At 38.0% G+C, this 27,912-nt stretch overlaps 1 protein-coding gene across 3 annotated transcripts in view; it reads left to right on the forward strand.

Annotated features, from left to right (window-relative positions):
• TMEM245 (transmembrane protein 245) overlaps positions 1 to 27,912 on the forward strand; it is a 140,776-nt gene that overhangs the window by 24,162 nt on the left and 88,702 nt on the right. For 2 of the 3 annotated variants that reach the window (XR_012644536.1, XM_074988001.1), the window contains exons 5-7: positions 2,493 to 2,708; positions 11,981 to 12,150; positions 18,622 to 18,645. Coding sequence is in view for 2 of the 3 variants with exons in the window: in XM_074988001.1 (XP_074844102.1) it covers positions 2,493 to 2,708; positions 11,981 to 12,150; positions 18,622 to 18,645 (410 nt within the window). In the remaining variant the exon portion in view is untranslated. The remainder of the gene's footprint in view (positions 1 to 2,492; positions 2,709 to 11,980; positions 12,151 to 18,621; positions 18,646 to 27,912) is intronic. The other variant, XM_074988002.1, reaches the window with a different exon arrangement.

Raw genomic sequence — 27,912 nt, forward strand, 5'->3', positions numbered from 1 at the left:
CAGGTTAGATTAAAAACAATCTGTCAGGGTTGTGATAGGTCCTGCTTTGAGGGCAGGGGATTGGACTCAATAGCCTCTCAAGGTCCCTTCCAGTTGTATGATAGGATATAGAGGATGTTTAGGAGTGAATCAGAGCACAGAACACTGAGAGCCAGGGTTGGTGGCTGGAAACAAACTTTGTGGACGTGGGAAGCTTGGCTACATCCATGATTAAGTGGTCATCCAGCTAATTTAAATTGTGCCGGATTCTGATGTTGCTAGATGAGACGGTTCCAGATTAGAGAGGTTCAGCCTGTAGCAAGTTGGGCTTTGTGTATGAGTGGAGGGAGCCGTGAATAAGCTTTTTAATGAAAGATTCTGTGGACAGTACTGGAGGCAAAAGGCTTCCTTTTGATCTCCTGCTCAACCCTGGCATAAGACTAAATGCTCTTTACTGCAGTTAGTTTAATTCAGCACACAGTTTTAAATACAGTGTCTGATTTCTATTGCAGGTAATCTGTGAGTGGCATCTTGAGAGGATGAAGGTTCAGTAAAGATACTTGTAGATGGAAAGCTTATTTGGTCTTTCTAGAGACCAAATAGGCTTTAATGAAATGTTTTGTTGACAAAATAAGTCTTCTAGAGCTCTGTGGAAACTGCCTGTTTCACCGCTGTCTGAAAGTGAGTTGTCAAAACAGGCCCATTGGCCTAGAACGGATAAGAGTGCCCTAATCTCAGACTTGAAGTTAATATAAAAATAAGTGAGTTTTTAAAAGAAATGGTCCTTGTTTCATAGAATACTCAAACTGGAAGGGACCTCAAGAAATGACTGTCCGGTCCCCCTGCACTCGTGGCAGGACCAAGCACCACCTAGAGCATCCCTGACTGATGTTTTATCTAACCTGCTCTTAAATATCTCTAAAGCTGGAGATTTCATCACATTTCTAGAACAAATAAGGTTTGAACAAATACATAGTGCTGTGTATGGTGCAATGTACAGATCAGTTTAAGGCTATTTTAAACACACAGTGTTAATAACACTTTTTGTAGCTACAGATAGCTTCATTGATGTTACAAATCTACTTCCACTTCCACGTAATAACTGATGTGCAGCAGTCTCACCATATTTTACTATGAGTGGTGAATATAAATGTGTATTCACATACGTTTACTAATTTAAATGTTCCCATGCAAATAGTACTTGAACAAGATTTAGGTTTGAAACATTTAGCAGCACATCAGTTTTTAAAATAAAAAAGGTGTTCTTTGGGTAATTTGGGAACATCATCTCATTTTTCAATGTAGATGTTGTAGTCCACTCTTGGGTTATAGTCAGAAAGAAAAGAAGATGGGATGCCGTGCCTAATGTTGGTGGAGCAATTGTCCACATTGATTTAGCAGTCTTGGGGAACAGTGTTTATTATTGTTGCTCAGTTGTATGTTCTCAAGTCATTGGTTTTGATCCACCATATTCAAGGTTTTTGAGTCTCAGCATTTTGTTACTGCAAATCTTTAATGCTACTTAACTTTATTTTTATTGCTCCTGAGTTACTGGCGTTTTTCATCCTTTTCTGGAACTCTGCTTTTCACAATTGGTTTGTGATTCTACAGTAGTTTTCAGGAATTCTTTTAGGTTGGCCACCTGGTGTACGTAAGTTTTCACTTCTGGTGCGGAGTGATATTTATTAGTTAAAGAAAAATTGATTTATTTCTGAATTTTTTGATACTGTTGCTTTTCATTAGCTGGTCAAAGAACAATGATTCGAGTTTTCCTGTGGGTGTTTGGATTTACCTACAATGTTAACTAAGAATTATTACAGCACTATAAAATGCTTTATAATAGAAAGACCTTTATTTGATTTAGCATCAAATACTCTATTCTGGTTAAGTAGTCAGCACTGCCTAAAATTAATTTTAAAGTGTTCATCTTAAACTTGTAAGCTAGGAAGATGAAGGTTAAACAATTAGTGTTACCCTAGTCATACAGTGACACATTTGTGATATACTAATTTTTAAAGCTGTGTACTTCCTTTGTTGCATTGTTTCCCAAGGATATTAATGTATGACATGCAATGGAATATCTGTGAGAGATTTGGTGAAGAAAAAAAAATTTTTTCTTAGTGAACTTCTGCTTTATCAATATTCTATAATTGTAATGTGATCATGTCTGAAAAGAAAACTATACAATACACTTAACTGATTTGTAAGCTGGGAGTATTCACTTCAAAAGGTATTGTGTGTGCTTTGAAGTGCAGGGATTTGATTTAAAAAATAGCTGGGAGCATGCATTTAGATTTTATTGAACACTTAGACAAAATACGTTATTTATCTTTGCAAAAAGGATAATAGCCTGTTGCTACACATGGTTTTTGTTGGCTTATTTGGTGAAATAAGATTTCACTGCTCTGCACTGAGCTGGTAAGCTTCAAGAGGTAAATGTTGGTGAACTACCAAGGAACCTCTTTCAGTTCATCAGTAGAAATTAACGTGTTAACTTCTATTTCCTATTTTAGAAACACCAGAAAATGGGCAACAGTCACAGGCCTCATCCTCTTCACTTTCCTCCCCTTCATCTACTTCTGGTGGCAGACAAAGACCTGAGATGGGAGCTTTTCTTAGAAAAAAGAAAACCAGTGATATCTACTTTGTAACACTTGTGTGGGCCATTGTAATAGTCCAGATCTGGCTGAATCTCTGGATTGTGCAGTTATTGCCGGTGCCTGTTGCAGGTGATTGTCTAGTTCTTAATAATGCTAGTTAAATGGTAATGTGCAATGCTATGGGATTTTTTAGAACTTCTTACTAACCTTGCACCTATATGTGGATGCTTTATTTGCCTATCTTCAGGCTACTGTAAAATATTGTGTGGTTGTAGTTACAGAATGCCCATTATTGCAGAAATCAATTTTTAGAAGTCTTGAAATAAGGTATTAAAAGCTAGAAGAGAGAACATGCTTCTCTGCTGCCATCATCTCTTAGACAATAAAATTACAAATATAGTCAGTTGTTCCATCTTTTTACACAGCTTTAAAAATTTGTAGATTTGTGCTTCATGTTTTTGTGGGCAGCAACTTTGAGAAATGTAGACTTCTGCCAAGAATGACCTTTCAGCACCTGGATATTTCTCCCTTGATACACCTTTGAAAAGAGGTTCATAGTTTCATGTTTGAAAATAACCGAGATCCTATATCTTCCAGGCACTTTTCCCTTTAATTTTTCATCCATGTGCAGGATAAATTTCATGTGCACTGAGGCATGTGTATGTGACTACTTGTAGAAAAATGTGCTGCTGGGTGCAGGTGCTGTGGGCGCTCTGCTAATCAGCTGGGTAGTATTCGAATCTCTGAGTAGCTGCCTAAGTGCTCAGCTTACAGGGAAAGCTGCTTCTAGAGCATAAAGAAACTCAATGGTGAACAATTACGGAATAACTTCTTTGTAAGGGAATAATTTTCCTAACTCTTGGAAGTAAAGGCTGGCTTTTGAAGTATGAATGTTATTTCTTTTAGAAATGGGTATATCACATCTGGTGTAATGATATCTCCATAAATATAAGAGCATCTATGCTATTCAACACCTAACAAAGACATGGCTGAAAGCAAAGTATTTTTGAGTGTTTGAAGATGACACACAAATCAGGGAAATGATGAGTAATGAAGGAGGCAGATACGGTATTGTTTTATAACATTCATCTATGCAGTCAATGTAAAATTATTCGCTTAATTTTTTTAAACTTTCTTCTTTGATAGCCTGATTTGGTTCTAGTTTATTCTATAATAATTTAATGGTGCACTGGTCTAGATTTGGCACACTTTATAAGTATGCCACTCCTTTATAACTGAATAAAATGAACATAATAGGCTAGAAGGGATAGTCAGGGTGGGGATTTTTTTGAAATAAAACGGGAGCAAGAAGAATTTTAGTTTAAAATTTAAGCAGAAGATCAGTTATGAAACATCTGAAATGTTTAAGTACAGCATGTCTGAGGGAAAAAAGTGGTGATGTTCTATTGGGTTTTCCCCTTTTTATTCTGTCCCTTTTGCAGCTTATGTTCACTTCCCTTATACGGATTTAATTTGCTTGTGATACTTGTGGGTATCTTTTTCCTAACTAGGATTCTTCTGCTTTCATTGGATTTACTTCTTTTTTCTTTAAAGACTAACAGAATGATTTATTCGTTGATGAGCTTTTCGTGGGACACACCCACTTCATCATATTCAAATTTGACACATATATACATGTGGTATACACAGAGACATCAGTTAGGTCAGGTATTACAAGGACTGCTTCCCTTTCTTTGATGCTTATAACTATCTCAGATAGGACACTTAACATCCCCCTTTCCCTCATCCCCCTCCTTCAGTCCTATTTGATCTATCAGTTTTATTGCAATGTTTTGGTCCTCTGTACTTATAAATGTGAGTCTGTATTGGAAATGAAATTGATCAGATGAAGTGGGTCTGTCCCATGAAAGCTCATCAATGAGTAAATCATTTTGTTAGTCTTCTAAGTGCTACATTTCTGCTGTTTTGTTTTGTGGGAGTACAGACTAACATGGCTGCCTCTTTGTTACTATTCTTTTTTCTTTATCAACAAGATATGATGAATGTATCATAAATAGGCACAGAGCCTTCAGATATTCTTTTATTAATTGTTTTTAGAATTAATATTTTTATTTTTTAATAAAAGTTAGTGTTTAGGAATGTGTGGCATATATTTGTTTACTGATACTGGCAAGGCAATTGTTAATGCAGTACACAAATTTGCCACATGATGGTGCCAATAGTAAGGAAAAGCAAAGCTTGGAAAAATTGTAAAATTACTCTGAGCAAGAGCATAAGTTTACAAAAAAGGTTTTACAGGTACATTTCTTGTGAATCTTGGACAAACTCCCTGTGGACTTTAAAATTTGACATTTTAAATCAATGAAATTTTGGGGGTGTGGATATTTCCCAAAGAAGGCATGTTGAGGGTTTATTTTTGTAGTGTTTGTCAACAGATACTTCATGTAATTTTGGAGGAGTTTTGAATGAACAGTATAAGTTTTACTAAATATTAACTATTCAACTTATTCAGTGCAACAATAGAGATATCTGTTAGTGCTCTTGCATAGGAGGCTGTGTTACTGCTTGTTTCCTTTAGCATGCTGATTTCCACATAACAATTGTGGATTTTTGGTTTGGTGCATTAAATGAACACATTTTAAATAAATGTTAAGATTCATTTAAATTGGTGCATTTTATGATCTTTACCATTGCTGCCGTGTGGCACAACTAATCTACAGTAAGAAATAATCCACGGGTTATATTCTTGACTTGATTGCTGACTTGATGTAGAAAGAAATTGTACTTCAATTTTAATTCTAACAATTAGTAGTTCTTGAATATCAGTCACAGCAATGAATTGGTTCTTTAAATGGCAGGAGGAGGGGTATGTTAGATACACAAGGGAAAAAAAAGCCTGTTTACTTTGCAGCCTCAACACTGCATTAAACAGGAAATGCAGAAGTTTTATGATTCTCACATCAATATTAACTCACATGGTATAATTTTAGAACTATTTAATAAAATCAGGGACTAAGTACAAATCACTGTTTCATCTATCATGTGAATTAAAATTCTGTGAGAACATGAATTTTTTCACTATATGACTTGTACAATTTTTATTTGACAACTGAAAATAATTCTTGAATACATTTAATTCTTCTTTGAGTGTCCCTTTGAGTACCCTACTCTTGGTGTAGCATGGGGTTGTAAGTTGTCGTCAGTGCCTGTCAGACTGCACGTGTGCACTACACCCATCTCCCACTATGAGCTCTGTGTATACATGTATGAAAAGCACTGTGATGTACCATCTCCCAGTTCCTTTAGGACGGAATCTGCTTCTCCTCTGGCCCTGTTAAATAGTGCCTAACCTGCTATTTTTTTCATGTAGTGTAGCAAGTTCCTTTCTTTTAATTCTCTCCCTTTTTGAAACAAAAATCACTTTTGTGCCTTCTTACCCTCTCTGTTTGTTTGTAGCTTAGCTATTTGTTTCCCTTTTCCAAATTAGGAAGGGGTTCTCCCTTATCCCTATGGTGAGATATCCTGGGTTTGAGAATTTTCCATTGATTTGACTTCCTGGTAATAGGTGGTCACCCACAGTGCATTTGCTACCTTTCAAAAATGTGCTCGCTGTCACAGTCTCAGTGCCAGAGCCTGAAGAGATGGAGACCTGCAACTGTGACTTCTCATGGAGAAATCTCTGTATCCTGCATAAGATGCTGGCCTGGACACTTCCCTTGCATAGTTGTCACTCACTGGCTCTCCACTAGTCCTCCGTTTCCCAAGCCCTTTCCTGCTCTGAAGAGAAGAAATGAGCTCCCTCATCATTCTCGGTGACTGTGCCTTCCAGAAACACCATCCCCTGCAAGACTGGTTGCCTTGACAGCCTTGGAGAGAGAATGTGGCTCCAGGGCTTGTTCATGTATTTCTGATACCAGAACTAAGCAAAGATCTAGGGACTCTAGTTGGGCAGACCTGCAGTCCTCATCATTGTGTTTGAGACACAAGATGTTTCGGAATAAAACTAGCTGTCCTGAACAGGCCAATGTCTGTTACGACAGCAGTGACAGTCCTACTGCTGCCATGACCCATTTTGGCTCCAAGCAAGTATTCCTTTCAATCTGTTGGCTGCTCAGGAGAATGAATCTCTCATTCAGTGGTATGCACAAGGATGGCACAGTCATTAACATATTGAAGGTCAGTAAAGGACACTTGGAGGATTTTAGACTTCAAAAGGAGACACTGAAAATTAAAAAGCATGCCATTCACTGTGTATTGAATGTCAGCTCCATTAGGAAGGAGGTCTTTATTAAGAACCAAAATGACTGATAAATAGATGGACAATAGAGCTGGGGCACTAACACATCCTTGCATAACCCCAGTTTGGATGGCAAAAGGATCTGTTCCCAGGCCATTACAGAGAATGGTGGCAATTGCCTTAGGTCCTTAATACATTTTGGAGGGCAGCTATATCTGGCCATCACCTTCTGTGGGGCTTCGTGATTGATGGAGTTGAAGGCCTTCGGCAAATCTATGAAAACTGTGTTTGAGTCCTGGTTTTTGCTTTTGAGGCTTTCACTGGATTTGGTGGGCAATAAGGATGTCATTTGTCCCTTGGGATGGTTTACAGCTGCTCCGAGATTCTGGCAATATTTCCCCAGCTGGATGAAGTACTGATTTATGAGGATATGGACGAGAATTTTGCCTGTGCAGGCAGCAAGACAATATCTCAATTTTCACATTCCAACTTTTCTTAAAGGTTGTGACAGTACTGGTATTTCTCAAGTCCTCTGTGATCTTCTCATTTTACCAGATATGGGAAAAAAAAGGCTTTTAGTACTTCCTTACCAGTTCTTCATCTCCAGTCTTGTAGACTTCTCCTGCTATGCCTTCTGCCCTGCTGCCTTGTTGTTCTTGGTTTATAAAATGGATTGTGTTACTCTTTTTCAAGGGCAGCAATGTCATCAAGACATTGTGTTTCGTGTTGAGGTATAAATCCAATAGTGGTATTGGAGTCAGTTGATTTAAGGTTCATAAGTGACTCAGAATGCTCCTGCTATCTGGTTTTGATATCTTCAATGTCATTTAGTTATATCAACCCATCTTCAGAGCATGGGCCATAAATGGGTCTTTCTGTCTGATAAAAGCTCCCCCTGTCACATTTTATCAGCATAATGATCAGTCTCCTTGTTCTTTTGTTGTCACCACTTGTTTTGGATATTGTGGATTTTCCTTTGGGCTTCAGCCTTGAGTTGCTTCTGTGACTCTTCGGTTGATTTATAATACATACATGGTTTTGCCATATGTGACAAGCTTTTCTGTTTTCATTGAATGGGCTCTGAATCTCAGCATCATTCTCATCAAATCAAATGTAGTGACTGCAGGTAACATACCCAAGGGATTGGGCATGTGCTGAGAGAGTAGCAGCCTTTAATTCTGTCCAGAAATTTTCATTACCATCATCAGCTGTAGGTATAATGGCATACTTATCTTGGTGACACTGGTAAAGTTTCTGGTCAGTTGCTACGTTTTGAAGAGACTTGATATGAATTCCTTTTATACTGATTTTTGCCTGCTTACAATGCATTGAAGTGAGCTAGATATGCAGGATAATTTGACAAGACGATGGCTTGTCCAGCAGTCATTGGTTCCATGCCTGGCCCTCCATGGTCCGGATACCCTTCTGATCTTGAGCTCTGACAATGTCATAGTCAAGAATGTGCCAGTGCCTGGACTGAGGGTGTTGCCAGTTGGTCTTCTGCTTCTCACTTTATCTATAGATGAGGATTTTTAATGTGCTGTTCGTTTGCTGAAAATGATGCTGTTGGAATTGACCTTTCTACTCCTTTTTCAATAGTGCCATCCCAGAGATCCGATTCTTACCCAACTCTAGCATTAAAATATTTTAGGGGAATGATCTTGTCCTCTTTAGGAGTGTTGGTCAAAATCTATATAGAATTGTTTCTTTGATATCCTCATCAACGTTTAATGTTGGAGCATATGAGCTGATGACGACAGAATTTAAGATGAAGAATCATAAAATGCTGTTGGATTCCTACAGGAAATTTTGTAACCTGACTGAAAAACTCATTTTTTAATTGCAAAACTGAAATCACCCCATGTTGTCTAGGTTTTCCTTTCTTAGAGGAAGAGAACCTTTCTCTTCTTCTGTCAGTTGGCCTTCATTCCAGCAACTTTTCTCTGAGTAGCAATGTCCGTGTTCTATCGTGAAAGTTCCCTGGTGACAGTAGTAGTGGTGGTGGTTCTTTCTAGCTGTACATTATCTTTAATAAGCTGCAAACATTCTGTGTAGCAAAAGTCACTGTCTTTTTATAGTTTTTGACGGCTGGCAGAGTGAGCCCACTGGACGTGGTAATCCAAGCAGGAGCGAATGAGAGAGTGCAGGTTTGGGGCATCTTTTCTAGCCTTTTCCCCCTAAACGGTGAACAGAGGGGGATCCTAAAGATGACATCCAGGCATGATTGCCACTGCTGAAATACACCCTTCTCATTTCAGATGCCAGACAAGAGTTTAAGTACTGTGACCTACATAGAGATGCATGGATAGGGACTGCAGGAGTCACTAATCCTGATCCTGTCACCACTAGTCTTCTGCTTGGAAGGCTGGAAAGATGTTTCCTGTGAGAGAAGCTGGAGTCATGTCTCTCTTAATGTGGCGAAGATGATGTACCTACTCTGCCCATGCAATCATGACAAGCAGGAGGTCTGGGGTAACTGGCAAGGAAAGGCCAAAATGACTAGGTATCATTTCACTTTCATAGCTGTTGAGATCTGAGATTCATCTGCCTGATCCACCACTGAAGACTTGTTTGGGATTTTTCAGATGTATTGGCCTTTGGAAACCCTACCAGGAACATGTAGCTCCCAACAACAGAGCTTTGAGGATTATTGAAAGATGCAAGCCCCCTTCACATCAATAAGGTGATGGTCTCTGTAGAAGCACCATTACAAACCATGGATGTCAGACAAGTATTAGATTTCTATCTGAACAGAGCTGAGTCTTTCTTTCAGGCGCCATGATTATTATTCTCAACAACTAAAAGGTGGAAAGGTGTGGCCATCTCTAAGCAATGCCTTTCTAACTTGGTTTGTCAGTGTATGCATCTGTCCTATCAACTATGCAATCAGTAACCATCTCATGGAAATAGACCATATTCCACCTTCTTGCTCTTCACCTTGATTGCCTTTCTCAATATCCCAAGTGACATTTTGCAAAATGACTACATAGGCATCAGTGGATGCGTTCAGCTATCACTTTGCCATTAACTGGGACATCGCAGCAAATACACTACTAAAATACAGTCATCACCTGCAGTAAATGCCATTCTGAAGCTCTAGCCATCCAATTAGGGGCCACTGCTTTCTAGTCACCTACAGTGGAGCCATACCTAGAGATTCGAGAACAAGATCTGATGAAGTGGGTCTTTGCCCACGAAAGCTTGTGCTCCAAAATATCTGTTAGTCTATAAGGTACCACAAGACTACTTGTTGTTCTCGAACCTACAGACTAACATGGCTGCCTCTCTGATACAAAGGGATATTACTCATCCTGTGCAGTCACTGAAAATCTTCGAGTTGTGTCTCTGTGGGTGCTCCACTACCTGTTTTCTTCCTCCTGTATTGAAGCTGAAGTGTAAGCTCTGCAGCAGAAAAGAAATGGAGGGTCGTTGGATGCTAAGCCCTATATATACATCCTGCTCATGGCATGAGATGTGGGAGGTAAGCATGATGAGCACTGCTGGTGAAGATCTTTGATCTGAGGTGCAAGGTATGCTGCTACAACTACAGTAGTTCTTTCTGTAGGGGCACATCTAGGAAAAACTTCAGTTCTCGTAGTGAGTGACCATCTCCATCTCTCTCTTTTTTTTTTTTTTTTTTTTTTTTTTTTTTTTAAATGCTGTAAAATAAGTGGAACACATGGGCTGTGGCCACACTTGGCCAAAACTTTGTAATGGCCATTTCAGAGATTACTAATGAGCTGAATTGAATATTCAGTGCCTCATTAGCATTAGGAGGCATCCGAAAGCACCGCTTTCGAATGCGTGTGGCTACGCGGGTCCTTTTCGAAAGGACGCTGCACATTTCTAAGTTCCCGTATTCCTCTTGGCTGAGGGGAAGAAGGGGGTTCAAAATGTGCAGGGTCCTTTTGAAAAGGACCCCCTTGTGGCCACACCGAGCCACTTGCGTTCAAAAGCGGTGCTTTTGAAGTGCCATGACTGGAAGCGTCCTAATGCTAATGAGGTGCTGAATATTCAATTCAGCGCCTCATTAATAATCTTCAAAATGGCCATTTTGAAGTTTGGGCCAAGTGTGGCCACAGCCATGTTGTTTGCAGCTGAAGCACAATGTAATTTTGGGGGAAAAAGGAGTATCGAAAATTGCACAGTTGTACTCTTACTGGAGTTCTTACTATGTCTGTGGGTGTTTTTTCTCCTGCCGCTCTACTAGTTTTAAAATTTATTTTGTGGAAGGAAAGCATGGCAGTTACAATAGAGAGTTACAGAACTCTGTAGTGCAGCTATTAATTTAAATCCTAACCAATCCTTTTTTTAATTGTTCATGAATTTACCGAACATCTCTGGGACCTATTGGATGTTACAAATCAGTTAATCATGTGCACAATATGTGCTTACTAATTTAGTTTTTTCCCCCATAAAGGAAACTTGTTCCTTCGTTTGCCTACTTCAAGCCATGTATGGATTTTGCTGAAAGTTGCCATGATGATCTTTGAGTTGAGGAGCAGTTACAGTTCCAAAGGAGAACTATTTTGGGAAACTTAAGAGCAAAGAAACACAGAATTGTTGTCATGAAAGTGAGATTGGAAGCTTACATATAGCTATTCTTATTGTGAACATTATCTGTATGGCTGCTATTATGCCTAAGAGGAAAGCAAGATTTAACATTATGGAATGCCTAAAGTTTTAGGAATTGAGTGAAAAAAGTTTTTGCTTGTTTTCTAAGATGATGTTATACTTGTCAGTTATATTGTGTTGCTACACAATTTTGTACCATATGTGTAATCAAGTGGAATTTCACCTATTGACATCAGGCTTTGATATGGAATGCAACATCCATAACCATTGCTCTTTTTGTGCTGGTACTTGCTGTTTCTGAGTACTAGCACCTCGGCAGCCCCAGCCATGGGAGTGTTTGGGGATGTAAGGTGGGGAGCTGGCTGAGTGCTGGCTTATCTCTCTTTTTACAAAAAAAGACAGTGTTTGTAATGATGCTTTATGGAGGTGCCATCCATCTGGACATGTTTTTCTGTGAGTAAATGACCAGCTGTTTATAAAATGTTTACATTTAGTACTGTTCATGGTGAGGAGTTTCAATTAAAAGAATGTGATTTTTTTTTTCTTTTTTAATTTTCACAATAGAATGAAAAGGCACCTGTAAAATCCTTAATCCTTACTCCCTCTTTTTTTTTTTTTTTAATTACAGTTTGGGTTCTTAAAAAACTTGTGGTCCACTTCGGCGTTGTAAACTTTATGGCAAAACGTTTTAGTAGTTGGTGGCATGTTCTGGAGAACTTTGTGAAAGAGCGGCAGGAGGCTCTTGCTCCACGGCCAATCAGAGGGCTTGGAAGGGTCATGCTAAAACTTGACAGTAAGGTATTTCAGTTTACTTTCTTAAGTTGTATTTCTGAATAAAATTTTCTTTATTCTTTGTGCTCTAGGAAGCTCTAACTCTGTGTCTCGCTCATGAGCTTATCTTTCATTATGTAAAAGTGTATCTTAGCCCTTGATACTGCTTGCTCTCTTGGAAGCTACAGTACTTTTTAAACCTTGTTATAACAAGGGTTAGCTCTCTTGGCACTAAGATGTCTGTGTTCTAAAGAAAGGTTTTTAAAGTTGTTAGCTTCACATGATTGTCTATTTGGATGTTAATGAGGATTTTCCATTTACAGTTTTCTTATATGATTGTAAAGGTCATAAACTGAGGGCACAAAAGTATTTGGGGATAGGAATTTTGATCATGTTAAGCCACTCAATTTTTTTAAAAGCTTTTTTCATTGTGTAGATGGGACTTGACCTATTTCAGCTACATTTGGTTTTGGAGTTTGATACTATAGAATGGACCAGTACGTTACTGGGGGGGGCGGGAAAAATTCAATAGCTGAGAGTGAATTCTCTTGAGAAGCTACTGATTAAGGAGTTGCCTATTTTCCTTTGGTTTTCTAAATCAGTGGGTGCCATGCTTAAGAAAAAAATGTGGACAGATTGGAAACAGTCTAGAGGAGAGTGACAAAAATGATTACAGGTGTAGAAAAGATGACCCGCAAGGGAAGATTGAAGAAAAAAAAAAGTCATTTGTTAAGACTGGAAAAGAGGGGACATGATATCAGTTTTCAAGTACCTAAATGATGATTACAAGGTGAAGGAATTAAAATGCTTCTCCTTAAGCTCAGAGGTTCAGACAAGAAGCAGTAGGCTTAAATTGGTTGTTTAGGTCAGACATCAGGACAAACTTCCTAACTATCAGGTGTCAGAGAGGTAGCCGAGTTAGTTTGTATCTTCCAAAACGACAAGAAGTCCTGTGGTACCTTATAGACTAACAGATATTTTGGAGCATAAGCTTTCGTGGGCAAAGACCCGCTTCGTCAGTTGGCGCATCTGACGAAGCGGGTCTTTGCCCACGAAAGCTTATGCTCCAAAATATCTGTTAGTTTATAAGGTGCCACAGGACTTTTTGTTGTTCCTAACTATCATGGTGGTTAAGCTTAGGAAAGTTGTACAGTCGCTGTCAGTGAAGGTTTTGAAGAGTAGCCTAAAAAAAATACCCATCAGAAATGGTTTCAATAACGTTTAGTTCTCCTACGAGTGTAGGGTATTAGACAAGGCGACTTTTGAAGGTTCCCTTCGGACCTATGAGTTTATTGAAACATTGATTCTATGATGGTAGATAGAAATAGACTTTAACACCTTTAACTTACATAACATGCTTTAACTTTTGTAATATTTGTTCCTAACACTTATTTGTAGCCTGATATTGTAATAAGATCAAAAGACTAGTAAAAGTCGAGCTTACTTTGTGGTTTTTTTTAGCCTTCATTTTCTTTATAAGTAAAGGCAAGGTGATTACAATTTGAAATGTTAACAGTGTGCTTAATTTTAATCGTAGAATTTGGAGGTCTTGTGGGCCTGCTTTCCCTGAAAGCCAAACACTTCTTTCTGTTAGCAAGATGACAGGGCTTAACTTCACCACCAGGAAGCAGCAGAGCCTGTAATATGAATGGAAAACAAGCTGCTGCTGCAAGTTTGAAGTATAAATAGCTGTACAATGGTGATGCTTGCTTCTGACAGTCTGGCACATGGTGAGGTCAAGAAGTACCACTAGCAAGAACAAGAGATGCCCAGAGTGGAATGGTATGATTTGGAGTTGTCTCCATTCCATAAAAGAGAACAGGATAGGGTTCCTAGACAGGGAACTAGGAAAAAATATTTTAGTCCCCTTCTTGAGCTAAACTAATAAGCAAATGAGAGAGGCTGAGGGTGAGAGCTGCTAGTGAGCTCAACTCTGAGCTCCCTGTAGAAGCATTCCTTTGATCAAGCAATGGGGAATTGTGAAAAAGTAGTCTGTTCCGCTTTCCCTCTTCTCCAGGTCATGTTTTCTCTTCTGCAGAGTGGAGGGCTCATATCTGACTCTGGGAGAAGTCCTGGGTGAGGAGAGGGATGAAGTGTTGCTGCTATTCTCTCTTCCCAGGAGCTCAAAGGCAAACTGGGGCAGAGAGACTTTTGTTCTGTGTAGTGCTTAGTACAAGAGGTCATGATCCGTTACTTGGGCACTACAGTAATAAAAACAATAAACTGAGGTAAGTGGGAGGCTCTGGAAGCAACAATGAAACCTTTTTGTGCATTTCATATGAGTCCTAATTATATTAGGAAAATGATGTATTTTTAGTAAAGTTCGTTTTACTGTTCCCTAGTGTTAATGCTTCTGGCACTGTTCCTGCTGCTAACAACATCTTGGAAGAAGTTGGGAGCTTCCAGGGGAAAATAAGATCCGGAATGTTGTTCTTGTTATCATGTATACAAATCTATGTATATTTTACTTGTATTAGTAATTAGTCTAAAATCAATAGCTTGTTTCACCCTAACACAACACTTGAAGAAAATTTGCAGTTTTGCATTTGTTGGGGTAATAAGCTTAGCTCTTTAATGCCACCATATGGTGTTTCCTTTCCACTGTATGATTCCACACATTATTTCAGACATCTGTAAAAAAGGATTGTTTCCCTTTGCAGGTGAGTGTTTTTATTAACTGCAGCAAAGATTGTTTTTGCCATGTTCAAATGCATGTAGTAATTTAACTATGCTTGATAGGCTGGGTCTACACGGAGGGGTATTGCCAGCAGCTTCATGCTAATGAGCAGTCTTGCAATTGCAAGTGGTTGCTCATTAGAGTAGCCACAAAGCTAATTAGTACAGCTGTGTGAGATCTTGTTGCCGGCAGGAAACCGGCTGTGTAGACCTGCCTCTGCTGGCAAACACTCACCCCGACCCTCCTTCCCTCCCCTGGTCATGAACCCCTTATGCCTGAATTTTTTCAGGTATAAGGGGCTGGCAACAGAGTGGGCTTTTGCCAGGAGAGGCAGGTCTACACAGCCTCTTTATAGCTGGCAGTGAGATCTCGCAAGGAGGTGCTAATCAGCCGTGTGACTATTCTATTGTAGACCTAGCCATAAAGTTTAGAAGAACTTGATGTGGATGATGCAAACACATTGGGCAGCCTTTTTGCTATACAGAGTAAAGTCTTAGTGTGCATCAGGCCCGATACTAGTCTTCCAGTTGAAAAGCATCTCAGCAGAACACAGGAAAAACATTTGCCAGAATATGGAGATGCACACAGTCATGAAGAATCATTTTCGGAGTGAAGTCAACATGGATGTGAAGAGCTTCCTGAAAAAGTGAATGCACTTGTATTAAATTTTTACTTTTTCCTGAATCCTTGAGTTAAACCAAAAAGGGCACTTCAGAAGAATAACCTAACTTGATTGCTGTGGTAGAAACAATGTGTCAGTTTTACAATGGGAAGTATGGCATGTAATCTATAATACTCCCTTCATCTAAGTTGCAGTGTAGAACATATGCTTAATGCTCTTGGTGCTTTTCTTTCTGCAAGTGCTGAAACCAGAATAGCTAGGAAACAGGACTTTCAAGGTATCATTTATTGTATTTGTAGAATGAAGAAGGTATAAAAAATACACTGAATGAGAGAGCTTATGCCAGTACCATGCTAATTTTCCAGACTACAACTAGAAAAATTTTCAATGTCATATTCTTGCAACTATTAAAGGGGAAAAGTAGCTGATCCAAATACCCTATTTACATTGCATGGTAGTTGATGAAGTGTTCCATCCTGGAATTTTCTACTCAGTTTCCAGGGCCGTAAGATACAGAAAGGTGTGTGGTTGGTTTTTTTTTTTTTGTGAAATCTATAAAGCCACTTACCATATTTTTCACAGACACAAAATACCATTTACTGGGAAGGAACAGAAATAGATGAGAAGCTGGTGGCTGAGACTTTTGAAGCGCTTTTGCACCTTGCCATTCCCATGCCTGTTGCCGTAGGAGTAGGTCTACCTAAGCCAGACTAGTATGTGGAATACAGCATACCATCTGTTGTGTATTTGTTTATTGAAATGTTTGAATTCCTATATTTAATTGTAAGCCTTTTGATTGTTAGTTCGTGCTTTAATTTGTATTCTGAAATTTTGGTATTACTTGAAACATTTTCTCCTTTTTGTATTAAGAGTCTGTCCCAGTTGCAGCAATTGATGGCCAGCTGCTGGTGCAAACCCCAGCTGTAGACAAGGGAAACCACAATTTGTTCTGATGGGGTGTTGGAATTAATATGATTTAAAATGATTGATATGTGAACTATTGCCCTTTTATTAAATCAAAGGTTGTATACATGTGCTCTAAACATCTCTCAAAAGCCAGTTAATAAGCAATGTACTACACCCAAACAGCAACAGAACATTTATAAACATTTGAGCAAATTATTTACAAATGGATTAAATACAGGGTTGCTTGGACCCATGTTGATAGGGTCCAACTCGGTCAGGCAGGTAGTGGCAAAGGACCCTTTTAAGAGTTGATTTTCTTTTTTTTTTTTTTTTTAATAACCTTTAACCAAGAAGTGATGTTAGTGTTTTTGTTTTTTTTTTTAAACTAAAGCTAGTAATTGGCAATATAACATGATTCACCATTATTTCCAGATTTAATCTGGATAAGATTTATTGCCACTTTTCTTACAAAGACCTTTCCTTACATCTTGCTGTCCAACAGTTTTGCCATTGCACCTGAGTTCATATAGGCTTGACCACTGGTGTGTGGTTTGGGGATTGGAAGATGGACATCCTCCCTACTTTTTTTCCTTCTAGCTGTATTACTTGTATTTTTCAAGGTCTTCCTTTTTGAGAGTCAGGACCTGTCTTTACAACACACATTTTCCTTATGCTAATTTAATTCTTTAATATTATACTTTCTCTACATGGGGATCATCTTGGTTGTGGCTCTCACCAGTAAAGCTTGAAGCTTTCACTGTCTATACTTGGGGTTTACATTGATGTATTTGACCTGTCATTAATAGCTGGAATTGAAGTAAAATCTCAAGAGTACATTTTAAAATGGATGTGTCTGAGTAGATTGGATGAGAATTAAGGGAGCAATATTTCTTTCAGTCCAAAAATATACAGCTTGTCAGAGAAGGGCTGAGCACCCTCTTTAATATGATCTTAATTGGCTGACTGTAGGCAGCACATGTAAATGAATATTAATTCAAGGAGCTCTTGGTCAGTACATCATGCACATTAATATTCAAAAGTATTTCATAATATTTCTCACCAGGTGTGAATGTGTACTATTAATAGGATAAAAAAAAACTAATGTGTATTAATATTGGTGACTTAAGGTTTTGCATTTTTTGAAACAATATCCTTGGTCAAGAGTGGATTTCATTTAAGTAGTATCTGAGATTCTAATTCCCGATATCACTGTTTTTAGAAAAGGACTTTCACAAGCATTGCACTAATTTTTAAAATTTTGGTTGTATTGTTAATGTAACTAGTAAAGGTGTAGTGATGCTAATTCATAGATGGCTTAATACTGTTAAATTATGCTAGTAAAGTATGCTTGTGAAGTGTGTTTATATTGATTCACTGTACTCTTTCTAAACATTATGCAGATTTGGCTTGAAAGTATTAGATTACTGGAAAATATCAGTAAATACTGATTTCACCATATGTAACCCAAGAGAAAAATATATTCATAAGACTCAATTTGCAGTTAGGCAAAGTAAGAAAAATGGTGCTTGAACTTAGAAGTTTTATGAAGTGTATGTGCTGTGTTTATTTCGACATGTAACGTTGACAGTTTGGTTTTAATGGTTATAAAGCTCTAGCTTTTTGAATCTCTCTGCTGTCATACAATTAGCCTTACGTCTGCATAATTTCCTGTAACTGTGAAAATGTAAATAAAAATAAGAAAAAAGCTTTTAAAATATTGGTATCCATTGAAATTATATATTTTAAAAATTATATCCTGCTACCCCCATGCATTTTCCTGGTAAGTCCCATGGAGATGTTGATGGTTAACCAGTATCCTCACCCTAAATGGAACCTGTGAGGGCTGGAGCGGTTTGCTGTTCCATTTCAGCTGGAGCAGCCCTCATCCGTGTTGTGCCTGGCTAGGGGTATGCCACAGGCAGGGATGCTCCAAGTCTGCCAGAGCAACCCTCTTCTGCAGTGGACTCAGTTTTGGAACACTGAGTGCAGGGCAATTTAGCTCATTCAGCTAACTGGTTAAACCTAACATTTAACTGGGGAACTAATTAAATGGGATTTTATATCCCAAAAATCCTGAATGATTTAGATTAAAAATTACAAATTTCACTATTTATATTTTGCTGTAGTTTATCTTTGGGTCTGGAATTATTTTTTTTTCCTGTGGATGACTTTGTCTGCCTTCATTTCTATTCATACTATTACTGCATTCTTCAATAATCTTCCACTGTCTTGTCTTTTTCTTTTTTTTTTTTTTTCTCTTCTCCGTCTCCCTTCCCTGTTCTCCCTCCACAAGCTGTGGCACTGGCTTAATAAGAAGGTAAATAAAGAGATAAATGATTGTGTCCTTTTTGCAGCATGAATACTTTTTAACATGGTTTTTCTCTTTATTTCTCTCTTCTAATTGTTGTCTTCCTGCATCTAAGCTACTGGAGGTCATAAAACATCATCTGATCTCTCTCTTTAAATAAAAAGATTGTGTCTATTTAAATGTTTTGTATAGCACAATAGTGTGTTAGGGACCTTTGTGGACTTGGGTTTAAAATTTTTTTTCTTAAATCTTAAAATTTAATATCTGCCAAATCCCAATCTAAAATAGCTTTTGCAATATGATTGACTGTCGTAAATGCTATTAGCCTTTTATCTTCAAAAGCACCAAATTAATTCTCACTTTTTTCTGAAGGGTAAAATAAAACATCAAATTACTCAGTATTGAATTTTTATTAAAGGGGAACAGGAACATCCAAAGCAGCAAGTAGAATGGAAGAATGTCCAAAACAGCTATGGTAGTTAAAAGAAAATCATTCTCTCTCTATGAAATCTGTAGGGGAAAAAAGCCATTTAATTTAGATGACGCACAATCTCATTCTAAACTCTTCGTGTGTTTGAGTTATGTCAACTTATTTATTTCGGTTCTAAACAAGTTAAAGCCTTTACACTCTTTCAGATTGCCATGTTTATTGTTGATAGTGGGAACTTATATTAGTGCATCTGCAGAGGATGGAATCTGTGTAAACCCCCGTTTTAGGCAAAGTCTTAGACTTTGACACGAGAGTTGGAGTGGAATACCAGTGGAACTTGTATGAAAATAAAGGTGGGAGATCTTTCATCGAAAGTATTTAAAATACAAATCTCAAGCATGAAATTACCCAACAGGAAAGTGTTAAAATAGACTAATGGTTGTAGCTCAGTGGTGTGCAACCTGTGATCTGCAGGCTGCATGCAGCTTGTGACAGAAAGCTGCTGGTGGTCCGCCAGATATGCTGTTTACCTTGTGTCCACAGGAACTGCTGCCCAGAGAGCTCATTGGCTTCAGTATGCTAAAGTAGTCCTCAGGGGTTGGCAACTCCCATTGGCCATGAATGGCAAACCACAGCCAACGATATCTCTCTGGGCACAGCCTCTGATGATGCAAGGTAAACATTCTGTCTGGAGGACCATCAGTTGTTCAACCTGATGACGTGCCCGCCACAGGTTGCCCACCACTGTTGTAGAAACATACTGATTTAGATTCTTAAATGTTCAAACACAGTATATCAAGGTTAGGAAATTAAATGAGGTTGTTTCTTTAAAAAGCCCCACATACCTGGAAATTGCAAAATTTCTAGCACCAACCTCTGTCATTTATCTCAGTACTGGTGAGAGAATCCAGCTAGCTGTTGCTTCATAAAAACTAGGTGTTGCCTGTATGAAGTATAGTAGGAGAGTGTCTTTGATCAGTCCCATTACCTACAGCTTGTGGGGTGTAGTTGGTTCCTGCAATATGGTGGCTTGTTCTATGAGGGAGGGTGAAAGGGACAAAATTGTAGACAGAGTCCAGAGTGGAGCTGGGGATGGCGAAGGAGATAAAAAGATATTTTCAAGACAGTTTTGGAAATAAATAGGGCTGTCAATTAATCTCAGTTAACTCACATGATTTAAAAGATGAATTTCACTTAAAAATCATGATCGCCTTTAATTGCACTGTCAAACAATAGAATACCAATTGAAATTTATTAAATATTTGGAGTTTTTTCGTTTTTCAAATATATTGAGTTCAACCTAATACCGAATAAAAAGTTTTTACAGTGGGTACTTGATATTTTCGATTATAAATATTTGTACTGTAAAAATGCAAAAAAAAGTGTTTTGGAATTCACTTCTTACAAGTACAGACAATGTGGCCTTTTTATAGCAAAAGTGCAACTTACAAATGTAGATGGCTTTTTTTTTCTTTTAAATTAAATGACTGCATTCAAAAACAAAACAGTGTCAAGCTTTTGAGCTTGCACACAGACCCATTTCTTGTTTAGTCAGTCATCAAGACAAAGAAATTTGTTGATACTTGCTTGAGACAGTGCTGTCCCCTTTTTGTTTCAATGTCACTTGCAAGTGACAACAGGTCTTTGCATGGCACTGTGGTAGTTGATGTTGCGAGATATTTACATTCTAGATGCATTAAAGATTTGTATGCATCTGTTTCATGCTTCAGCCACCATTCCAGAGGATGCATGTCCATGAAGATGACTTGTTCTGCTCGAAAATGATCCAAGCAATGTGGACTAAGGAATGTTTATTTTTATCATCTGAGTCAGATGACACCAGCAGAATGTTGATTTTTGGTGTTTCAGGTTCTGTAGTTTCTGCATCAGAATGTTGCTCTTTTAAGACTTCTTTAGAAGCATGCTTCATGCCTCGTTCCTCAGATTTTGGATGGCACTTAAGATTTTTAAACCTTGACAAATGCTGTAAATATATTTTGGAAATCTCACATTGGTACCCTCGTGTGTGTTTTCACATTTGCAGTGAAAATGTTCTTAAATAAACAACATGTTCTGGATCATCATCTGAGATTCTAAAATGAAATACATGGCAGAATTTAGGTAAAACAGAGGAGGAGACATACAGATCTCTTCCAAGGAGTTCAATTTAATTTGACTGTCCACTTCTTTTTTTAATAAATATCATCAGTTTGGAGACATGTCTTCCTGAATGGTGACCAAAGCATGAAGGGCCATATGAATGTTAAAGATATCTGGCATATGTACCTTGCAATGTCAGCTACAAAAGTGCCATGTGAATGCCTGTTGTCATTTTTAGGTGATGCTATAAACAAAAAGTGTGTAACATTATTTCCAGCAAATGTAAACTTGTCTACATAGTTGACTGAAGATGAAGTAAGACTGAGTGGACTTTGTAGGCACTTAATTTTCTACTCGTTTTGTTTTAGAATGCTGGGTGTTTTTTGTACACAATTCTAAATTTGTAAAATCATATTTCATGAGACATTGCACTGCCGTATTTGTATTAAGTGAACTGATGAATATTAATTTTGATTTTCTGTAGTGCAAATATTTGAAACCAAAAATAAACAGTTTGTACTGTACACTTTGTTCTGTGCTGTAATTGAAATCAAGATATTTGAAAATGTAGAAAATATCCAAAATATTAAGATAAATAGTATATGCTTATTATTGATCAGCATGATTAATCATAGTTTTAGTTGCATTTTTAAATTCCTTGACAGCCCCAGGAACAACCAGTAAAATTGGCATTATAACTGGAGTTCTCCGTGGAGAGTAGTGCATGAGGTGTTATGATCATTTTATCTGGAATCATAACTGTAGAATTTCATCTTCTGCACCTACTTAGTGGGGAAGCAGTGTGGACTAAGGAATGTTTATTCGGAGGTTTCTCTGAGGGGATGTTGGGCAAGGAAGGTTTGTGTGACTTATTATTGAAAACAGGATGAGGGTGAACAGTTAGTCAGGCTCTGTCCTTTTACCATATCATTTGACCTTATGAATCTTAGACTGTTGAAATTTTATCCTCATTTCCTGATATTGAAAGGGTTGTCTCTGTGCAGTAAACTCTTGAGTTACGCAGGTTGGGGAAATGGGGAGATGGGAACCAGGCTGATGCTTGGTTCCCAGCTCTCCTCTGCTTATAGACCCAGGAAACTAACCAGCCCCAATGGGCTGGTCAGTTTCCTGGCTGTTTCTGCCTGCCTTCTCCCAGCAGTGAGGCTGTCAGGCTGACAGCCATGCTGCTGGGGGTAGGCAGGGGAAGGCTTTTAGCTCGCCTAGCTGCCCGGAGCTGCAGACAGCTAAACGAGCTGAAAACCCGTTCTTCCTGTCTTCTCCCGGTGGTGTGGCTGTCAGGCTTACAGCCACGCGGCTGGGGAAAGGCAAGGGGAGGGGGCTGCAGAGCAGCAGCACGTTGTGCTTAACTCGCGTTTAAGTGAGTTACACGCAACTGGAAGCCATGTACGTCAAGGGTTTACTGTACTATAATATGGAAGTGTTTTTTTTCAGTTAAGATGCATGTGCAACCATTAATTGTCTTAAAAGAGAAATTTTGCTTGGGAGTGTTATATCTCTGCAGTTTACCTACACAATGCAGTGAGCTACTAAATTTTGATCTTAACTGTACATTTTCTTGCTTCTGTGGTTGTAGATTCTTAGTATTTGAACATAAATTTATGCGAGTGGGTTTGCCGTAATTCTGCCCCAATATAAAAATTACTGAATGCCAATATGGCTATTAAATTAGTTTAAAAATAATACAATTAATAAGTACTCCAGAACCATGGTGATGAATATAACTCTTTAAAAATTGAGCTTTTTTTATTGAAAAAGTACTTGAAACTACTCATCTTTCTTTAGCTTTTAGGTAGATACTTTGAACATTTAAGTAAAATTATTTTTATTTTGTTCCGGCTGCTGTGTATGCCAAGCAAATAATAAATGTGTGCAGCTTTAGATATAACATCCCAGAACAAATTGTAAATTCTGACAGACTTTTAATTTTAACAAATCTACAATTCATCAAATGCTAAGAAAGGGGGAAGATTTGCACTGTAGTTCTAAAGGCTGCTCCCTTTATAACTTCTACCTTTTTTTCTTCCTCTCAAGGAAGGTACTTCTGAGGATACTTAAGTTTCTCTCTGTGGAATGTGCAACTAAAAGTTATCCAGGGAGGCAGGGCAGGGTTTCAAATGTTTTTTGGTAACTCCGGCTCTTAAGATAGGAGTATAAGAGCAAAGCAATTTTATATCAAGATCTTTCTATTGGGGTCTGTTTTCTAAACTGGGAAATAGGTGAGACAGCTTAATATTACTTACTCATTTCAAGGCACAGAAGAGAATCTGGTAGGCTAGCAAGACTTGCTGTGTATGATATTTACAGTGTGAATTAAAAAAAATTGCTAGAGCCAGTACCTCTGCACTGGTGTTAACAACCTCGGAAACTCAAATATAGGCAGCTCCCCAACTTGCACTCATTTGCACCTTTTCATCACAAACCTGATATATCTGAGTTACTGACTTCACTGCATGACTGGTGCTTAATGACCCCTTTTTAACAGTGCTAAAATAATCAAAGATGAAATCCTGCTCAGAAAATATATCCGACTTGATGCATTACTTTATTTTAGGGGGACAAATTAAAATACACTGAAACATCTGGGTCGTCAAAGAAAAAGTAAGATACTCGTACTGTTCGTACCACAGAAGTGTTTTTTCAGATTTGTGTCACTATATACACTTTAGTGTGTGTGCATATAGTTTAGTATGCTATAATATTTTGGAAAATCAGCACTTGGATACATATGGGTGTTTCCTTTAAGATGAGTTGATTTGATTTAAATACTTGCTTGTGAATAGTATACAGTGCAGTATAAAATATAGAAGGCATAATCACTCTCCTATTTACAATAAATTTAGATCTGAATCAGTATTATCAAAACTAGTTCCTGATAAAAACTGTAGATTTAAAAAGCCACATAGAGTTAACATGTTGATCCCAGTTACTTGTTTTCCAAATTTTCTCACGGTGAACTCATGAGTGCTTGTACTTTGACTCTGCTTTAATTTTGAAGCATAATTCAATTGTTTGTAATTTGACTTGATTTTTGAAATTTAAAGATAAGTTTATACCATTTATTTCAAAACTAACATTTTGAGATAGCTTCCATTGACTGCGTGGAAATCCAGAAATCTATGTTTTTTTTTAAAGAGTGAATGACCTTCTGTAGCTTGGCAGTCTGGTTTCTTTCTAGTACTTGACTTAGATATTGTGGCAACATCTGCTTGTAGCTATTGACTAACAATTTAATTAGAAGCTAAAATTTTAAAATTCTGGAATAGCTGCTGACCAGTGTTTAGAAAGTGAGTGTATGTGGTTTTCTTGTGCATATATGTGTTTTGAGGAGAGGTGCAGAAAGGCAGGACTGTAAGGATGAGCTAGAGTGGTGCAATTTATACTTATTTTTTCACACTCCCTTGACATGAGAGGCAATTTAAAAAAACAAACAAACAAAAAAAAATACCTGGGACATTAGTCAAGCATGTATAATAGCTGCTGGGTGGTCAGCATTTATGGAAAACAGGCCACTCATTAGGTGAATAAATACGACTTAGCCGTCTATTTTTAGGCACGCGTGATTGGAACATCTTTAAGACTCTCTCTAATCTCTCACTTATTTATAACGATTTAATCAGCTCCCCATTTTTCATTCCTTGATTGTCACCTACTGACAGTAAGCTAATCTAGGGTAGGGTTAGTAGTATGTCGAGGGGCCTGATGAAGGGATTACTACAAGAGTTAAGAATCTGTAAGTGAATTAATACAGAGCTCATGCTTTCACTTATATCTTATTACACCCTCTCCTCTTCCCTTTTCAGCCTTCCCATATGGCCTAACTGCAAGTAGCTTAATATTGGACTCTTAGAACTTGTCTGCAGTAAGGACATGGATGATACTATTGGTTCATTGATTCCTGTGGTGATTACACCAAAAGTCTCTAGATTTGTTTATGCTGAGACATTGATTGCTCTCAGGGGTACTGTTTGATCATCGCGGGCATTGGTGGAAATCTCTGACAATTCCCTAATGTAGCTATGGCCACACACTCAGTAGTCAACGAGACAAGTTTAAAGGTGATATGTTAGCTTACTTGTTAAGTGGATGTATATCTTTCACAGACTAAATCTAAGCTTTAGCATACCTGTTGATGTTCAGAATAAGAAAGAACTTATATTAGTTTCACTTAAATTAACTTAGACTTGTTTCTCAATTTGGACTTCCTGAATAGAAACCACAGCTTTTTGTGTAATCTAAGGCTATGACCACACTAGGCAAAGTAATTTGACTGTAAATCTTGGCAGATGCGTAGCTAGAATTGACCTATCTATGCTCATCTTATTTGGCCATCCCTGCTGAACAAGGTTGATGGGAGACACTCTTCCGTCGACCTCCTTTACACCTCATGTCCCTCCCTTAGTCTCCTCTTGCGTACCCTCTCTACTCCTCGCATCTCGCGAGGAGAACAGGGGTCAAGTGCAACCCTGAGAGGTTGATTTCACGTGTCCCTGTTAGATGTGTGAAACTGAACCCTGGACTATCAACCCTGAGCAAGTTGATCTGGGCTAGTGTAGACATTGGCCTAAGAAAGAAATAGCAAAGCAAGTTACATATGCTCAGTAAACTCTGTGTTTATAAATATTTTTAAGGTATCTGGTCCTTTTTATATTCTGTGACTGTGCCATGAAAGTTTTTAAGTATATGAGAACATAGGAAGGGCAAAACTGAAAGAGAAGTGTCTGTAGTTTCCTAGATATTAAATAATTTGGGGTTCAAGCTAGTTGGAATTTTTCAAATAAATATCTTGCAGTCAAAACAAAAAAAGTAGTCATGTAGCACTTTAAAGACTAACAAAATAATTTAATGGGTGATGAGCTTTCTTGGGACAGACTCACTTCTTCAATCTATAGCCTTACCAGAACAGTCTAGCAGTCAGCTGACCTCTCCACTGTTAGCATTGACAGAACTCTGTCACTGAAATGTTTCAAAGCAAAAAGCAGTCAAGTAGCACTTTAAAGACTAGCAAAATAGTTTATTAGGTGAGCTTTCATGGGACAGACCCACTTCTTCAGACCACATCCAGACCAGACCAGACTCAATATTTAAGACACAGAGAACCAAAAACAGTAAGCAAGGAGGACAAATCAGAAAAAGATAATCAAGGTGAGCAAATCAGAGAGTGGAGGGTGGGGAGGGGAGATCAAGAATTAGATTGAGTTAAGTATGCAGACGAGCCCCTATAGTGACTCAAAGTTCACATCACGATTTAAACCATGTGTTAATGTTCCGAATTTGAATATAAATGTCAATTCGTCTACTTCCCTTTCTACAAAGGAGCGATAATTTCTTTTCAGTAACACACGTACCTTGAGCTCATTGACAGAATGCCCCATTCCATTAAAATGTTGACTAACTGGTTTGTGGATCTGGAGTGTTTTGATGTCTGTTTTATGCCCGTTGACCCTTTGTCTAAGGGAGTTAGAAGTCTGTCCAATGTACAAAGCATTTGGGCATTGTTGGCACATGATGGCATATATGATGTTAGTAGAGGAGCATGAGAAAGTGCCTGTGATTCTGTGAGTAACCTGGTTAGGTCCAGTGATTCAGCGTATGATGGCAAACACTGAAAATGTCCACGTTCTCTCTGATATTTTTGCTGGTTAGTACAGTTTTTTGAAATTTCCATCTGCAGAATACAGCATGCAGATTTTAATGCAGGAATTTGCTGAGTTTGACAATTACTTTTCTGCGTCAGTTTAAGTAGCCTACATGCTATATTCTGAATGGTTGTGCTGAAAGGCTGACTCTGTGCCTTGGGACAATGCATGTTAAATGAGAGGTAAATTATACAGTCACCTGAGGGTAAAATCTTCAATATATATTAGGTATTTATATGCCAGATGTAATTAGAGATTTAACAAATATAATTATCTGTAACGGATCAGTAAACTTCAGATGGCAGAATAAGGATCAGCAATAGAGGAAGAATTCCCTATCACTTCAACTTCCAATATTAAATTACACCAAGTAAAAGAATAGTCATCAAAATAACAACACAAATAATTTATATATTTCATGGGTGTCATTTGAAAATATTGAAGCTTCTGCACTTTGCCTTTGAACTCAGTTGTATTTTAACATAAAAATTTAGAGCTCAGCTAGATTTCACCTTCTAAGTTTTTCTAATTCAAGTGCTTTTTCTGACTTTTGAGCCAGAAAAACTACAAAAAATAGTTTTGCCTACAGTGAGGCTGTACAGTCTTTATTTTACCAGACCTCTTTCATTCGGATTAATTGCAGTTCCCTTTTCTAGAGTTCTCTCTACACAGCCATGTAGTTAAGATTTTTCTCTCCTTGAATTACACGTGTAGAAATTTTATGACCCTGAATAGGTGTGATTACTGGTTAGGTGTTTGTGTGTTTTGTATGATCAGGCCATCTACACTGAGCTCAGGCAAGGCTTCAGGGTACTTAAAAATCAGATTACTTTTGTAGGTATCTGATTAGAGATTTAAATGATTAATTTCAGCCACCCAAGTTGGAAAAGTATGGTTTTATCGTCCTTACTGATAACTCCAAAGTTTTGGGCAAATGACTGTGACCTTAAGTTTCTGTGTTGCTTTAAGACAAAAATTAAACCAGAGTTTGAGAATTAAAATGAGTGCTGATTTCTTTGGATATAACAAAAGAATGTTTAATTTCAGACTGCTTTGCTGAGAACTTGCTACATGATTCACAGTAATTTG

The sequence above is a fragment of the Carettochelys insculpta genome, chromosome 2 (genome assembly GCF_033958435.1).
Source record: "Carettochelys insculpta isolate YL-2023 chromosome 2, ASM3395843v1, whole genome shotgun sequence".
Lineage (NCBI taxonomy): Eukaryota > Metazoa > Chordata > Testudines > Carettochelyidae > Carettochelys > Carettochelys insculpta.